The sequence below is a fragment of the Pristiophorus japonicus genome, chromosome 1 (genome assembly GCF_044704955.1).
Source record: "Pristiophorus japonicus isolate sPriJap1 chromosome 1, sPriJap1.hap1, whole genome shotgun sequence".
In the NCBI taxonomy this organism is placed as follows: domain Eukaryota; kingdom Metazoa; phylum Chordata; class Chondrichthyes; family Pristiophoridae; genus Pristiophorus; species Pristiophorus japonicus.
Window position 1 is genome coordinate 279916216 of NC_091977.1, and position 13092 is coordinate 279929307.

The 13092-nt window shown below is 43.4% G+C and overlaps 1 protein-coding gene across 1 annotated transcript in view; it reads right to left on the reverse strand.

The window, feature by feature from the left end:
- The window catches only part of cndp2 (carnosine dipeptidase 2), a 103651-nt gene that overhangs the window by 45616 nt on the left and 44943 nt on the right, over positions 1-13092 (reverse strand). The window contains exon 2 of the mRNA XM_070888464.1: positions 7439-7521. Coding sequence (XP_070744565.1) covers positions 7439-7498 — 60 coding nt within the window. The 5' untranslated portion in view covers positions 7499-7521. The remainder of the gene's footprint in view (positions 1-7438; positions 7522-13092) is intronic.

Sequence of the window (13092 nt, forward strand, 5' to 3'; positions counted from 1 at the left end):
GCACCGCCTCTAAGGCAAGTATGTCCTTCCTCAGATAAGGAGACCAAAACTGTGCACAGTACTCCAGGTGCCACTTGCTATTCTGTTCAGTAGTTGTGATGCAGGATGCACGACAGGATAGTAAAACTGTAACAAAGAAAATATTTAAACTACAATGCCTCTCGATAAGAACTATGAGCAAGTAAAATTTAGAAATAGACAGCTATCGGTTGCATCAGACAATAGTGTGGAACAGAAGACTGCAACTCAGTCTCAGAGTCGCTTCCTGCTAAAGGGCCCAAGTTGCGACAGGAGTTGCTCCTATTTTTTTGGGAGCAACTAGTTTTCTTTGGAGTATCCCAAAAAAAAAAACGCAATTCTCAATATTTAACTTGCTCCAGTTTCTGTCAGTTAATTTAGTTTCTTTTTCAAAAAGGGGGCGTTACCAGCCACTTACACCTGTTTTGGCCATTTAAGCAAGTTTAGACAGTGAAAAGTTACTTCAAACTAACTTAGGCCAGAGTAAGTGTCCACTTTTGAACGCTCAGAAAAACCTTGTGGACACTTTAGAAATCAGGTGCAGGTAGCCAGAAATTTGGGCAGGGAAGTTAGAGGATTTTCCAAAGCATTAAAACACTTCACTTTTAAAAATAAAGAACCATCATCAATAATAAATGATCAATAAATAAAAAATTTGAAGTTCCTACCTCACATACTGCAGCATACTTAGTCATCACGTAAAATGCTGATACTATTTGAGATACATAGACATCAAAGGGGTAAGTTCTGGCAGGGCTGCTAATCCAAGAACAAAGGGTCTTGCCTCTTGAAAAGAGTGCTCGGTAAATATGTCACATGCATGCTCAAAGTAATTAAGTTTATGTACTGGAGTATTTTATATAGACTGCCAACATTATTTCCTTAGCAATGCAAACAAAGTGGCCTAAATCTCCATGTACACGCTCCATACTGCCGTGTTGCCATGGGAACCGTTCAGAGAGCGTGGGAAGGCAGCAGCCGGCCTGTGCGGCAGGTCACTTGGCCCAGGATAAGGATGGCGAACATCACGACGTCCCTTCGGCCAGGAATAGGGCTGCCTGGAGACAGGACGTGCTGGGAGGGCCAATAGCTACTGCACATGCGTGCAGCTGCCGACACTCTTTGGCGCAGGGCTGTAGCTCCGCCCCCCCACTGCTTCTGCTGCGCTGTGCCAAGTCCAAAGCAGGCCTGATCATCGTGGAGAAGACAGAGGTAAATATTAGGCGCGCTTTTCGTTCTAGAAAGTCGGCGGACCTCTTGGAGGTGCGCCGTTTTACGGGTTGAAACTTAGGCCCCATGGGCGAGACCCGAAAAAAATGGGCCTTGTTCCAGCGATGTGGGACCTATTGCTTATGCTGATCACCGGCTCAAGGCCCATTTTTTTTTTTGCGATTTTCTACTCGGCCTTAGCCCAGCGATGTCAAATGGGCAATGTTATTTCTCGGCGATCGCCTGATCGCCCAAAGAAAACGGAAGTGAAGGGAAAATAAAGCTTTCGAGAGAGAGAGAGAGAGAGAGAAGAAAGGAAGCAGGTCAGAAAATCTTATCCAAATTACAGATAAATTTAAAGAATGGAGGGAGGTGCAGGAAAGAGAAGGGCCAAACCCTTCAGCGAAGAGGCAAATGAGGCCCTCGTAAATTCAGCTCCAGGTGGGAGGATCTGACACGGTGTGGGCAGGGGAAACCTCCACCCCGTGCATATCGAAGGAATTGGTCCGAAATAGCCGACGTAGTCACATCGGCCTTCAATGAAACGCGCACACCAGACCAGTGCCGCAAACAGTGGAACAGCCTACTGGCAGCTGCGAGTGCAAGTTGAAATTTATATGCATGTATTATTTAATGATCTAAATAGTAACTAGAATCTGCAATGTTATTGGGTTACATTTAAACATAACTAAATTTTACACAACCCAGCATAAAGTTAAATATTGTAGTGCGAAATATGCAACGTAATGCTAATTTTTAATAGAGCATTTAAATCGGTCAGTCTTAAATGTCTTCAATGTCTTAAATTGCCTGATCCATTTGCTTATGCCATGCAATGTTATCGTATTATTTACAGAAGGGTGAGGGTGCTGCCATGATGCACACACTATGCCAGTACGAGGAGCTCTCGGTGTCCTTGATGGGGCCAGAAAGCCATTCGGTCACATTCCGTGGTGTGGCCGAACCCACCTTTGAGACATGTGAGTAATGAGAAAGGTGCAATGTGAGAATCATTAGTAAATATTGAAAATATCGTAGTTACGCATGTAATGTTATGCAATTATAATATAATCAGATATATAAAATTGTGATGTACTATAGATCTTCGAATGAGGTCATGTTAAACCTTGTGATCACTTGTGCATATGGGGTAATGGAAAGCATTGCTATGTTTTCAGTTGGAGAAAAATTGTAATGTAATGATTTGAATTGTTAAATGCTGTTTATCAAATTAAAGGTCAAGTGGTTGTAGAGTCAGTGGAATCCACTACCACTGAAATTTCGCCGAGATTGCAGGAAACTGAGGAAGAAGGGGTGCCACTGCGGACTTCTGCTGCTGTGATATATCAGCAGGAGGAGGGGGAGATTTATGAGACGGAAGAGGAAGAGGAAGAGATTTTTGTGGGGATGGAAGCAGCACCGGGACCAAGCGGTGTGCAGGTGGCGACGCCAAGGCGCGTTATATTGCAAACGCCGACCCCACGGAGGTCCGGTCAGCGTGGCGAGCAATCGCCTACCATGGAGGGCCAGACAGAGAGCTTAATATCCCTGTGCAGGGAGACAGTCACGATTGGTCGCAACCTTATCCAGGGGTTCGCAGGATTCTCTGCGAACTGGAGCCAGTTTCCAGCATCCTGGAGTGAATTCTGCCAGAACTTCTCGAACTGGTCTTCTGAGCAGTCACAGACTGCTCGGGAGACGTTGGAGGCGATTCGGCAGCAGACAGCCGCAACAAATGCCCTACAGCATGCGTTGCTGGCTGGACACGGCGCTGCACCCCAAGGTGTCGTGTCTGCTCGCAGCGAGACCCCTAGCACGCAAGCATGGAGGACACAGTTCCTCCGGACTCGGAAGTGGAGCCTCAGGCTTCTGCTTCCTCTCCGTCACCTCCACCACGGCAGGAAGTCTTGACATCCCATTCTGCACGACGTCTTGGTGTCGGTTTGTGTACGAACACAGGGTGGGATAAGATCTGGAGGGAAACATGGCCGCAGGTAGGAAGAGGGGGGGGGGGGGGGGGGGGCGGAGAAAGTGCTTCTCTATAGTTCACCTGTTTTAAAATGTTCACTTGTTATTACCAATTTATTATACTCTTGTTATTGTTACTAAATTGGCCAATTGTATTCAATAGTTAAATGTTCACTTATCATTACTTAACTGTTCCCTTTCCATTCTTTCCAAAATGGTCACTTGTTGGCATGACTGAAATGGCCACCTGTTCTGTAAAATGTTAATTTCTTCTTCTTGTAACGTTTTGGGGATTTTGAGGGAAGGGTGGATTGGTGCAGGGGGTGGGGGTTTGGAGGGAGGGTGTTGTTCATTAGTTCTTTGTTAATAAAAAAATAAAATGTTTCTACAACTTTTGAACCTCCTCTCTTACTTACATAAGTTTTACAATGTACAGTTGTTCATGCAGATTTGTTTATTCTGTTTCCCCACAGAATATCATTAAATAACTTCACCATGTAAAAGCTATTTAATAAATAATTCCAATATATACATAAATAAGGTGATAATACTTATTTATATTCCCTGTCCCAAATTTCTGAGTACAATTTGCATCAATTTTACTCTCTAAATAACTCTGAACAATTCTCCGCCCTTCCTCAGAGGCTAAAAATGGCATATGTAGTGCCCATTTCCCTCTCTAAGGCCCTGAAAAAGCAACTATTTTTGAGCACTCTTTTGGGCCTTGTATCAGCTCAGCGAAGTGCATGCCAAGTGCTGAAACTTGGGATGGGCCTTGTGTGGGCGATCATCTCAGCGATCAAAGTGGAAACTTGGGGGCCTATTTTTCCGGCGATATTTTGCGCCTAGTTTCCACTTTTTGCGCAAAATGGGCGATAGAGGTCCAAGTGGAAAGTCTAAAGTCTAGCCCCATATCTTTAGAATTTTCCCCTCTCTAGATGTAGGCTTGAAAAGAATCATGGCTAGCTTGCATTTAAATGACAGATTAGATACCAAACCAGAAGCAACAGCTCAAGTGACCTAGGCAGCTGGTTTACAGTTTTTGAACAGAAAAAAAAAGAAGAAAGAATGTGATCCCAGAATACCATGTATTTAAAACAAAAGTCTGACTGGAAACTAGTGGGGGAATAAAGCGACATTAGTAGCCTCAGACAGCATTGCAACATTTCAGATCCACTTCCTTAAACTGTCTCATCACACTGTATGGGGGTGGGTGTTGTTAAATTGCTGAACTATGGAAACATTTGACTTTACTACATATACAAGGAGGGATCTGACAATAATTCCTAGCCATACTAAATTTATTGTGAAGTGTGTAGCAATAGTTGAGCTTTTTTTTTTTAAAAAAAAAAAGAAGAGCTTTAAGCTGGATTTAATTTCAAATCAGAATTAGATTGCATTTTTCAGTGCCCAATCCACAATCTGGCCTCGACTTGAGAATCTCCCATCTTCTACTTGAAGAATCTTTTCTCAAATGATAAACTTTAGTTTGGAGCAGGACAGCATTGCAATCAACGTGTTAAATATACTCCCCAGTCAGCGCAATTCAAACAAAAACGCAGTAATACAACATGGCCCTGAAAGTGCTGTGTCGGTGACAGCCATGCAAGTTCCGTATTTCCGCACAACCCAGAACTTGCGATCTGTCAAGGTACCGTCTGAAAACTGAGTATTGCTGGTGCAGAGTTGGGATATTTGCCCAGTGACCTGGCCACCAATTGCTCACATAGGTCTTACAGTTTATGCAAGCAGGCGTAGGGCCTGCTTCCACCAGCGTAAGGGTGCATACAGGGCTGAAATAAAAACACTTAAAAATCCAAAATTATGCACACACTTTACTAAATGAGTTTATGCAAATATTTTGACCCAGATTGCAGTCTTAATGATGTTTAAATGATCAAAAAATAAAATTTTTATTGGAGATTGGTGCAATGAGGAATTAATGAATAAAATTGAGATTTTGTACATCGTATAATTTTTACATTTAGGGATTTCCGTTGTAAATGATTGCGATGGAATTCTCCTTTGTGATTGGAGGACCGGGCCCACACAATCCCAGGGTCGCCTCCGCACCGCCTGCGTCCCTAGGATCCTACGCTCCCCTCCGCCTCAAGGTTGCAACACTTTGCAGCCTGGGCGCCACAGGTCATTTCGTAAATGCTTCGCGGGTTGGAGGCATACCCCAGAGGTACGCCTCCGACCGCAATTTCTAAGCCCATATCTCCAGAGTTTTGGTTTCATTCAAAACAGTTTGAAATTTAACATCCAAAACATGGGCTCAGGTGCGATTACCTGTCTTAAAGGTTAGCTTTATATCATTGCCAATTCAGACACTTGCCACTTGTCAGTATAGCCTTGTTGGAAAGGCAAAGCCAAATCATCTCTCCACCCCACCTTCCTTTCCCCCCATTTGCAGACACTGAATCTCGTGGTACTGCATCCAGTCAGTGTGCTGCCCGTCACAGATGATCATCCAATTAAAAAAAATGTTCATATGTCCAACAGGTACCAAGAGGTTGAGTTATGAACTGACAGACAGGTAAAGATCATTTGGTCCATGAAGCCTGTCCCACACAATTGTGATACCTTGTGTATCGCAACATATACACTCCACCCCACCCCAAACCGTGTGATCCCCTGGGAGGGGAAAAAAAAAAAAAACACACACAAAAAAAAAACTGAGGCCAATTTGGGGAAAAAAAAAATCTGGGCAATTTCTCTGACCCATCTAGGCGATTAAAACTAGTCCAGAAGATCACTCTGGCCATTAAATTCCCTGTAGTATCTACCTTCTGTGGGCTCAAATTTGGTCCACCCCTTTTTTTGGCACACTTACCAGAGATGTGCCGCTTTTCTCCGTTGATAAGTGCGCCGGGGAAAAAAAAACACTCCCCACTTTGGCCGCTGTCCGGCCTCTCCTCGGTCTTCACGCAGCGTGGCCAGTCAGGTCAGGGGCAGAGCCAGCGTCTTGCGCAGAAAACAGTGCCAGGATGTCTGCACATGCGCAGTGGAGTGTCCGTGCATGTGCAGTAGCTCCTCGCCCCCAGCCTTTCTCTGTGCATGCTGCAGCCGCTGTGTGGGTGTGGCCAAGTGGCCTCCTGGTGTGATCGACCTCAGGTTTAAAATTTTATGCACTGTAGCTATTTTTGAACTTTCTTAATAGCTTGTCATTTTCCTGGACTTTTGGATATTTTGAAAAAAATTATGTAAATATGTTTTGTCTCGTGAATAGTGGTGACCATTTGTCAAGCCTATACACCTGGGGCTATGAAAGAAGAACATAAGTGACCGAAGGAACACAGATAATATCTTATTTATTGAAGTAGACTTTATTTAGATAATGTGGACTCAATTTTGGCCCAGTATAATCATTGCAAACAAATAATTGTTTAAATTAGTTGAGATTAGGGCAATTTAATTCAAACATCTTTTACTTCTTTTATTTTTGTAGTTTAAGCTTCCATCTATGCTTCTATTGCATTGTAAATTAACTTTGCAAAGTTTGTCATATGATGTCCTGTATAGCTGTTTGATCCTATTCACATTCTTTAGTCGTCATTAAATTCTGCTGACCTCCGATGTACCTACTTGCGCTGATTTCTTAACTCTCCGCAAGGGTTTTCTGAAGAGGCCACATACGCTGGCCAAAATAGATTTGGAGTAACTATTAGCTGGCCAAAGTGGCCCAAATGGCCAAAACTGGCATAGGTAGCTGGTAACGCTCCCTTGAGAAAAACTAAACTAAACTAAACAAATCATAACTAACTCACTTACACTGGTGCAAATTGAATGTGCAAAACGGGGATTTTTAAGATACTCCAGAAAAATCAAGTTGCTCCCAAAAAAAACCAGAGCAGCTCCTGACCAATTTTGAGCCCTGCAAGAGGTGAATTTAAATCTAATTTAAAATTAGAGGATTGTTGTGGTGCGGTCTGTGCCTTAATCATGCCCTAATCGGTCACAAGGTAGCACTGAGCCACTATGACAGAAACAAACTCCTCAAAAAAGGGCAAGGATTTCTCCATTAACCTGCAGAAACATCAGACACTCTTGGGCAGCTCACACTCAAAATGCCACATGACCATCAGATCAAACTTTCAATTCCAGCACTGCAAGTTTCCTTTTCTTTTAAAATAAAAATGTTTTTTTATGCAATGCAAAAAAAAAGCAAAAGAAAAATAACTACTTAAAGCTGTAGAGAACAGGTTAACAGCTACAAAATGGAGCAACAGTAAACACTTACTTTGACATACAACTCTTGATTATCATCTATGTACTTGAAAAGCTTGGGCAGGTATGCCATGGCGCCGCTGAGTAGCTGCAGTTCTGAAAGGAGAAAGAATTATGCTGAGTAATATAACTCAACTTCCTGTTTTTAAAGGTCTGGAAATCCTGAAGCTCCACCCATCCAAAGTTGCAGCCAATGCAAGGGCTTCAATTAAGAAGGGGTGCAATTTAGAAAACAGTTCAACTAATTAAACCTTTATCACCTCTTTTTAAAAAAAGTCAAAAAGTGACAGCAATATAAAATGCTCCATTTAAAAAAAAACATGCCATAATTTAGACCAGAGGCAGCCTTCTTGCAAAGCTTCTGTAAACCACCATTTGATCCCAGCCACATCCCGCACCCTGTTCTCACTCCAGACAGCCACAATTTTCTAACTTCTGAAGATGATATCGACGATTGATGATTATCTCCAGCAGCAATAATTGAATTTCTCTCCTTGCCGGGGCACAAAGCTCTAAACAAAGGCAGACAGCTGCAATGAAGGATGAAACTGCAGAGCTCAATTCTGTTCCATTCAATGTGATACCATTTTGAAGAGTTATAGAGGTCGAACTTGCCCCTCTCAGAAAGGCCCATTAGTGCCTCCGGGACATGCTAATGGAGCGATAAAGGGTTTTCGCAGGGGCGCGGCAGCCAAAGCGTTGCCCCCTCCCCTCGAATTGCCCCCGGGGCTCCACCGGCAAAAAGTAGTTTGCGTCGCTCCTCGTGATTAGTGCATCGGCGCTGCACACGCGCGCCGACCCCATTGCGCCCCACTGGGGAAATTGTCCCGCGGGACACGCGGTCGATGTGGGGTGATGCCACTGACAGCTTCTCAGGGTGAGAAACTGTGGTGGCTGGGGCGCCCAGGCTGCCCTTAAAGGGGAGGTGATAATGTGGTGGCCCTCATCTTTTTTATGTCGCCGGACTTTTCAGTTGGCCCTTTAAAAGGGGAGGGATGTTGTGATGTGTCAGCGCGACGTGGCATGTCCATGTTGCGTAGACATCATCAGCGCGGTCAACAGGGCAATTCCACGCCGGGGCTACGCTTCCCGCACCGACGCAAAAAAATTCCGATAAATCGAATTGAACGCCCCGCCCCAGCGCGGGGCAATTTTGGCCCCATAGTGTTCTCACGTCTGGCGTGGGTGGAGAAGATTCCCATCGACTCGCTGAAATTATAATCAGAGAAGGAGGGCTTTCACGCCCATAAATATGAGTGGAGTGGTAGAATGTGGGTTCTATTCCAATCTAACATTGAAATAGCTCTTCGGATATATTATAAGAACATAACAACATAAGAAATAGGAGCAGGAGTCGGCCATTTGGCCCCTCGAGCCTGCTCCACCATTCAATAAGATCTTGGCTGATCTGATCATGGACTCAGCTCCACTTCCCTGCCTGCTCCCTACAACCCTTTATTCCCTTATCACTCAAAAATCTGTCTATCTCCGCCTTAAATATATTCAATGACCCAGCCTCCACAGGTCTCTGGGGCAGAGAATTCCATAGATTTACAATCCTCTGAGAGATGAAATTCCTCCTTATCTCAGTTTTAAATGGGCAGCCTCTTATTCTGAAACTATGCCCTCTAGTTCTAGATTCCTCCACGAGAGGAAACATCCTCTCTGCATCTACCCTATCAAGCCCACCTCAGAATCTTATACACTTCAATAAGATCACCTCTCAGTCTTCTAAACTCCAATGAGTATAGGCCCAACCTGCCCAACCTTTCTTCATAAGACAACCCCTTCATCTCAGGAATCAACCTAGTGAACCTTCTCTGAACTGCCTCCAATGCAAGTATATCCTCCCTTAAATAAGGAGACCAATACTGTGCACAGTTACCCTAGGTGTGGCATCACCAATACTCTGTACAGTTATAGCAGGACTCCTCTGCTTTTATACTCTATCCCCCTTACAATAAAGAGCAACATTCCATTTGCCTTCCTGATTACTTGCTGTACCTGCATACTAACTTTTTGTGTTTCATGCACAAGGACCCCCAGGTCCCTCTGTAGTGCAGCCTTTTGTAATTTCTCTCCATTTAAATAATAATTTGCTTTTTTATGTTTCTTGCCAAAGTGGATAACCTCACATTTTCCCACATTATACTCCATCTGCCACTTACAGCCTGCCTATATCCTTTTGAAGATTTTTTGAGTCCTCCTCACAACTTGCTTTCCCATCCATCTTTGTATCATCAGCAAACTTGGCTACATTACACTCGGTCCCTTCATCCAAGTCATTAATATAAATTGTAAATAGTTGAGGCCCCAGCACTGATCCCTGTGGCACCCCACTAGTTACTGTTTGCCAACCGGAAAATGACCCATTTATCCCGACTCTCTGTTTTCTGTTAGTTAGCCAATCCGCTATCCAAGCTAATATATTATCCACAATAACCTTTTAGGTGGCACCTTATCGAATACCTTCTGGAAATCCAAATACACTATATCCACTGGTTCCTCCTTATCTACCTTGCTTGTTACATCCTCAAAGAATTCCAGCAAATTTGTCAAACATGATTTCCCTTTCATAAAACCATTCTGACTCTGCTTGACTATATTATGCTTTTCCAAATGTCCCGCTACTGCTTCCTTAATAATGGACTCCAGCATTTTCCCAATGATAGATATTAGGCTAACTGGTCTATAGTTTGCTGCTTTCTGTCTGCCTCCTTTTTTAAATAGGGACATTATATTTGTGGTTTTCCAATCCGCTGGGACCTCCCCAGAATCCAGGGAATTTTGGTAGATTACAACCAATGCATCCATGATCTCTGCAGCCACTTCTTTTAAGACCCCAGGATGCAAGCCATTAGGTCCAGGAGACATGTCCATCTTTAGTCCCATTATTTTACTGAGTACTTTTTCTTTAATGATAGTGATTGTTTTAAGTTCCTCCCTCCCTATAGCCCCTTGATTATCCATTATTGGGATGTTTGTTAGTGTCTTCTACAGTGAAGACCGATACAAAATATGTGTTCAAAGTCTCTGCCATTTCCCTGTTCCTCATTATTATTCCCCAGTCTCATCCTCGAAGGGACCAACTTTAGCCACTCTCTTCCTTTTTATATATCTGTAGAAACTCTTACTCTCTGTTTTTATATTTTTTGCTAGTTTACTCTCATAATCTATCTTCCCTCTCTTTATTTTTTAGTCGTCCTTTGCTGGTTTTTAAGCTCCCAATCCTTTGGCCTCCCACTAATCTTGGCCACTTTGTATGCCATTGTTTTCAATTTGATACCACCCTTATTTCCTTTGTTAGCCACAGATGGTTCTCCCTTCTCTTACAGTCTTTCCTTCTCATTGGGATATATTTATGTTGCAAGTTATAAAATATCTCCTTAAATGTCTGCCACTGCTCATCAACCGTCCCATTCTTTAGTCTATTTTCCCAGTCCACTTTAGTCAACTCTGCCTTCATACCTTTGTAGTCTCCTTTATTTAAGCTCAGGATACTGATTTGAGATCCAATTTTCTCACGCTCCAACTGATTTTGAAATTCAATCATGCTAATGATCACTCTTTTGTAGAGGATCCTTTACTAGGAGATCATTTATTAATCCTGTGTCATTACACAGTACTAGATCTAAGATAGCCTACTCCTTGGTTGGTTCTGCAACATACTGTTCAAAGAAACCATCCCGGATACACTATGAACTCTTCCTCAAGGCTACCTTGGCCAATTTGATTTGTCCAATCAATATGAAGATTAAAATTGCCCATGATTATTGCCGTTCCTTTTTTACTTCCATTATTTCTTTATTTTTACTCCGTCCAACAGAGTAACTACTGTTAGGGGGCCTATAGACTATGCCCAGCAGTGACTTCTTCCCCTTCTTATTTCTTATCTCCACCCAAACTGATTCTACATTTTGATCTTCTGAGCCAATTAGCATTTCTCACGACTGCACTGATCTCATCCTTTATTAACAGAGTTACCCCACCTCCTTTTCCTTTATGTCTATCCTTCTGAATTGTCAAACACCCCTGAATATTCAGTTCCCGGCCTTGATCACCTTGCAACCACATCTCTGTAGTGGCCATCAGATCATACCCATTTATATCTATTTGTGCCGTCGACTCATCTATTTTGTTACAAATGCTGCATGCATTCAGATAAAGAGCTTTTCATTTTGTTTTTTTACCATTTTTCCCTGCTTTGACCCCACTTTCTGATACACTCTTATGTTTATACATTCTGTCCCTTCCTGTCACGGTCTAGTTATCATTTCCCCCAGTGCTACCGTGCTCTATTGCCTTCTTCTCGCACTTTGACTTTTTACATTTCTGCTCACCTGAACCCTCCCCCACTCCGCCATTCAGAGATCATGGCTGATCTGTGACTATCTACATACTTGTATTCTAGTCCTCGAGATAATAAAGCCTTTTTGATTATTTTCTGTACCTGTTCATATTTTAATGATCTATGCACCTGGATCCCCAAGTCACTTTGGACCTCTAGCTTTTCACCATTTAGAAAGTACCCTGTTCTATCCTTTTTAGATCCAAAGTGGGTGATCTCACATTTGGATACACTGAAATCCATTTGCCACAGTTTTGCCCGATTGCTTAATCTATTAATATCTTTGTACTTTTATGCTTCCATCAACACTGCCTACAATGCCGCCTTTCATTGTGTCATGGGCAAAGTTGGATATATGCTTTCTATTCCATGATCTAACTCGTTAATAAATACAACAACAACGAACAACTTATATTTATAGAGCGCCTTTAATGTAGTAAAATGTCCCAAGGTGCTTCACAGCAATGCTACAAAACAAAATTTGACACCGAGCCACATCAGGAGATATTCAGGCAGATGACCAAAAGCTTGGTCAAAGAGGTAAGTTCCAAAGAGCGTATTAAAGGAGGAAAGAGAGGTAGAGAGGTAGAGAGGTGGAGAGGTTTAGGGAGGGAATTCCAGGCCACCAATGGTAGAGCGATTAAAATCGGGGATGCTCAAGAGACCAGAACTAGAGGAAGGGTTGTAGGGCTCGAGGAGATTAAAGAGATAGGGAGGGGCAAGGTCATGGAGAGATTTGAAAATAAGGATGAGAATTTTAAAATTGAGGTGTTGCTTAACTGGGAGCCAATGTGGTCAGTGAGCACAGGGTGATGGGTGAACGGGATTTGGTGTGAGTTAGCGCACGATCAGCTGAGCTTTCAGTAAATACGTTAACCAAGACTTGAAGTTCAGCCTTTGTATGTGCACAGACGCAGGCATCGTCTGCGTAATGTAACTCGAGAGGTTGGAGTAGTCTTGGACCTGGCCTGGAGACAGCGCAGGTTGAACAGGTTCCCACTGGTTCTGTAGTTTAGTTCCACTCCAGCGGGGAGCTTGCTGACTGTGAGGTGGAGCATGGCAGCAAAGAAGATTGAGAAGAGGGTTGGGGCGATGACGCAGCCCTAATTGACACGGTCCGGACGTGGATTGGGTCTGTAATGGATCCGTTGGTAAGGATCACGGCCTGCATGTCGTTGTGGAGCAGGCGGAGGATGGTGCCGAACTTTTGGGGGCATCCGAAATGTAGGAGGACGCTCCATAGACCCTCACGGTTGACAGTGTCAAAGGCCTTTGTAAGGTCGAAGAAGGCCATGTATAAGGGCTGGTGCTGTTCCCTG